Source organism: Salvelinus sp. IW2-2015, linkage group LG6.1 (genome assembly GCF_002910315.2).
Source record: "Salvelinus sp. IW2-2015 linkage group LG6.1, ASM291031v2, whole genome shotgun sequence".
NCBI lineage: Eukaryota > Metazoa > Chordata > Actinopteri > Salmoniformes > Salmonidae > Salvelinus > Salvelinus sp. IW2-2015.
Window position 1 is genome coordinate 606,223 of NC_036845.1, and position 4,932 is coordinate 611,154.

General features: G+C 43.7%; 1 protein-coding gene across 1 annotated transcript in view; it reads right to left on the reverse strand.

The window, feature by feature from the left end:
- Positions 1-922: 922 nt before the first annotated feature.
- LOC111964825 (dual specificity protein kinase CLK2) overlaps positions 923-4,932 on the reverse strand; it is a 16,454-nt gene continuing 12,444 nt past the window's right edge. Inside the window, exons 10-12 of the mRNA XM_023988629.2 lie at positions 3,527-3,533; positions 2,712-2,795; positions 923-1,308 (exon numbers count right to left, since the gene is read on the reverse strand). Of these exons, the coding sequence (XP_023844397.1) occupies positions 1,132-1,308; positions 2,712-2,795; positions 3,527-3,533 (268 nt within the window). The 3' untranslated portion in view covers positions 923-1,131. The remainder of the gene's footprint in view (positions 1,309-2,711; positions 2,796-3,526; positions 3,534-4,932) is intronic.

Consider the following 4,932-nt stretch of genomic DNA (forward strand, 5'->3'; position numbering starts at 1 on the left):
GAATCAAATTCTGAGGCCAGGGTCCAAATGGTGCACAGGGTGGTGTGTGGTGTGATTTCAGCTAGTAGGATATATATCAGTAGAAGGGTTCATATTATTATAGACATAAATAAACCGTGTGTGTGTGTGTGTGTGTGGTGTGTGTGTGTGTGTGTGTGTGTGTGTGTGTGTGTGTGTGTGTGTGTGTGTGTTGTGTGTGTGTGTGTGTGTGTGTGTGTGTGTGTGTGTGTGTGTGTGTGTGTGATGTGTGTGTGTGTGTGTGTGTGTGTGTGCTGTGTTTGTAGCGAGCAGTGAGCCCTTATGCAAATGCAACGTAGAAGAGATCATTATTATAGATTAATAAACAGTTTATACAACTCATAAACAAAAGTGTCAACAACAACTCCAGTTACAGGCGTTACAAAAAATAAAACTGTAATAGATAGAGTGGTGTGTGTGTGTGGGTTGTGTTGTGTGTGTGTTGTGTGTGTGTGTGTGTGTGTGTGTGTGTGTGTGTGTGTGTGGGTGTGTGTGTGTGTGTGTGTGTGTGTGTGGTGTGTGTGTGTGTGTGTGTGTGTGTGTAATGTTATGCTGCGAGTTAAAACAGTGTGCTCTACATATATTATGTTGTTTCACTGCACTTGAGGCTCCGCTCCACTGTGGGCCCAAAAAAAAAGGCGGGGAAGGGACCCTTGGGTTTTTCCCATCAGTCAATCAGCATAAGGAGACTGCCAATCAAACCACAGGAGATTGGTTGCACCTTAATTAGGGAGGACGGACTCTTGGTAATGGCTGGAGCGAAATGAGTGGAATGGTATCAAATACATCAAACACCTGGTTTGATGCCATTCCATTCACTCCGTTCCAGCCATTATTATGAGCCTGTCCTCCCCTCAGCAGCCTCCACTGAATCAAACCCTAAAGGGAAGTGACAGACTCTCTCTCCATTCCATTTTTTATGTTAAAAGGTGGAGAAGGATACATTTGCCCCAGACACTGAGGTCAGATTATCCTATTTCCCTCATAATGCACAGGAATTCCGGACACCAATTTGTCACAAAGCACAACTTCCTGACACATTACAACGGCACGTTGTATGACATGGTTGGGCTGTCCTTCCTCGCATCCATGTCAAGGGTTAAATGTCAGGGGTCATCGGCAGATGTTCCGGGTGCTCTCCCAGGCCTTGCTGCCCCTACGGAGTTGTAGGAAGAAGGGATGGCGGAGGGCGGAGGAGAGAGAGAGGCGTTTGGAGGGCTCGTACTCCAGCATCTTCTCCAACAGGTCAAAGAACTGATGATGCTCCTTAGCTTCTGATAACCGGTATCTCTGAAGTAGAGAAAGAGAGAGAGAGAGAGAGAGAGAGAGAGAGAGAGAGAGAGGAGGGGTTCAGTTATCACAAAGACATCAATAAGGACGTCTTTTCGTCTTTTCTCTGAAGTTATCTAAGGTATCTATGTACAGTCTCAGGTTAGAGGGTATCTTCAGGTGTTCAAGTTATCTAAGGCATCTACACTACCGTTCAAAAGTTTGGGGACACTTAGAAATGTCCTTATTTTTGAAAGAAAAGCACATTTTTGTCCATTAAAATAACATCAAATTGATCAGAAATACAGTGTTGACATTGTTAACGTTGTAAATGACTATTGTAGCTGGAAACGGCAGATTTTTTATGGAATATCTACATAGATGTACAGAGGCCCATTATCAGCAACCATCACTCTTGTGTTCTAATGGCACATTGTAACGATCTTCGTTGGGAGAAAGAAAGGAGGACCAAAGCGCAGCGTGGTAAGTGTTCATGATGAATATTTAATGGAACAAAACTGAACACTGAAATACAAAACAATAAAGTGAACGAACTAAAACCGAAACAGTTCCGTGTGGAACACACAGACACGGAAGACCACCACCCACGAAACCCAGGTGAAAAAAGGCTACCTAAGTATGATTCTCAATCAGAGACAACTAACGACACCTGCCTCTGATTGAGAATCATACCAGGCCAAACGGAAAAAAACAACATAGAAAAACGAACATAGATAACCCACCCAACTCACGCCCTGACCATACTAAAACAAAGAAATAACAAAAGAACTAAGGTCAGAACGTGACACACATTGTGTTAGCTAATCCAAGTTTATCATTTTAAAAGGCTACTTGATCATTAGAAAACCCTTTTGCAATTATGTTAGCACAGCTGAAAACTGTAGTGCTGATTAAAGAAAGCAATAAAACTGGCCTTCTTTAGACTAGTTGAGTATCTAGAGCATCAGCATTTGTGGATTCGATTACAGGCTCAAAATGTCCAGAAACAAAGACCTTTCTTCTGAAACTCGTCAGTCTATTGTTGTTCTGAGAAATGAAGGCTATTTCACGTGAGAAATTGCCAAGAAACGGAAGATCTCGTATAACGCTGTGTACTACTCCCTTCACAGAACAGCGCAAACTGGCTCTAACCAGAATAGAAAGAGSAGTGGGAGGCCCCGGTGCACAACTGAGCAAGAGGACAAGTACATTAGAGTGTCTAGTTTGAGAAACAAATGCCTCACAAGTCCTCAACTGGCAGCTTCATTAAATAGTACCCGCAAAACACCAGTCTCAACATCAACAGTGAAGAGGAGTCGCCTCCTCACTGTTGACGTTGAGACTGGTGTCTTTAGGTGTCAAGTATCTAAGGCTTTACCAGTCCAGTCTCAGGTTAGAGCGTCTTTATCTCAGGGGTAACTTACCCATAYAGGTTTAATGTGGTCTTTGACGTATCGTCCTGCCTTGGAGRTATCGTTCCAGTCCAGACGCCTGCAGTGAAAATACTTCTGCNGTCAATCAGCATAAGGAGACTGCCAATCAAACCACAGGAGATTGGTTGCACCTTAATTAGGGAGGACGGACTCTTGGTAATGGCTGGAGCGAAATTAGTGGAATGGTATCAAATACATCAAACACCTGGTTTGATGCCATTCCATTCACTCCGTTCCAGCCATTATTATGAGCATGTCCTCCCCTCAGCAGCCTCCACTGAATCAAACCCTAAAGGGAAGTGACAGACTCTCTCTCCATTCCATTTTTTATGTTAAAGGTGGAGAAGGATACATTTGCCCCAGACACTGAGGTCAGATTATCCTATTTCCCTCATAATGCACAGGGATTCCGGACACCAATTTGTCACAAAGCACGACTTCCTGACACATTACAACGGCACGTTGTATGACATGGTCGGGCTGTTCTTCCTTGCATCCATGTCAAGGGTTAAAGGTCAGGAGTCATCGGCAGATGTTCCGGGTGCTCTCCCAGGCCTTGCTGCCCCTACGGAGTGGTAGGAAGAAGGGATGGCAGAGGGCGGAGGAGAGAGAGAGGTGTTTGGAGGGCTCGTACTCCAGCATCTTCTCCAACAGGTCAAAGAACTGATGATGCTCCTTAGCTTCTGATAACCGGTATCTCTGAAATAGAGAGAGAGAGAGAGAGAGGGAGAGAGAGAGACAGAGAGACAGAGAGAGAGAGAGAGAGAGAGGAGGGGTTCAGTTATCACAAAGACATCAATAAGGACGTCTTTTCTCTGAAGTTATCTAAGGTATCTATGTACAGTCTCAGGTTAGAGGGTATCTTCAGGTGTCAAGTATCTAAGGCATCTACACTACCATTCAAAAGTTTGGGGTCACTTAGAAATGTCATTGTTTTTGAAAGAAAAGCACATTTTTTGTCCATTAAAATAACATCAAATTGATCAGAAATACAGTGTTGACATTGTTAACGTTGTAAATGACTATTGTAGCTGGAAACGGCTGTGTCAAGAGTCTGTGTGCAGCAGGTAGGACGGAGTTAGGCGCAGGACACAGAACTGAGTAACAACGTACTTTACTCGGAAAATCACAAACATATTCCATACAGGGAAAAATATTCCAGCTCGACACAACAGAGCGACTACTTAACAAAGAACAAACACGCACAAAACCATGTGGGAACCAGAGGGTTAAATAGGGAATAAATTATAACGTAATGGAAACCAGGTGTGTACAATCAAGACAAAACAAATGGAAAAAGAAATGTAGATCGGTGGCGGCTAGAAAGCCGGTGACGTTGACCACCGAACGCCACTCGAACAAGGAGAGGCACCAACTTCGGCGGAAGTTGATTTTTGATGGAATATCTACATAGACGTACAGAGACCCAATGTCAGCAACCATCACTCTTGTGTTCCAATGGCACGTTGTGTTAGCTAATCCAAGTTTATCATTTTACAAGGCTACTTGATCATTAGAAAACCCTTTTTGCAATTATGTTACACAGCTGAAAATGTAGTGCTGATTAAAGAAAGCAATAAAACTGGCCTTCTTTAGACTAGTTGAGTATCTGGAGCATCAGCATTTGTGATCGATCAGGCTCAAAATGCCAGAAACAAAGACCTTTCTTCTGAAACTCGTCAGTCTATTGTTGTTCTGAGAAATGAAGGCTATTCTCATGCGGAAAATTGCCAAGAAACGGAAGATCTGTAAACGCTGTGTACTACTCCCTTCACAGAACAGCAAACTGGCCTAACCAGAATAGAAAGAGGAGTGGGAGGCCCGGTGCACAACTGAGCAAGAGACAACAAAGTCATTAGAGTGCCAGTCCTCAACTGGCAGATTCATTATTAGTACCCCAACCAGTCTCAACATCACAGTAGGCAGATCTAGAGTAATACTCGCTGTCAAAAATGTAGCACCAGCTCAAAACTGTAGAAGCAGTGGAGTCGCCTCCTCACTGTTGACGTTGAGACTGGTGTCTTTAGGTGTCAAGTATCTAAGGCTTTACCAGTCCAGTCTCAGGTTAGAGCGTCTTTATCTCAGGGGTAACTTACCCATAGAAGGTTTAATGTGGTCTTTGACGTATCGTCCTGCCTTGGAGTTCGTTCCAGTCCAGACGCCTGCAGTGAAAATACTTCTGCTCCTGAAAGATTCTTTCAACAACAACAAC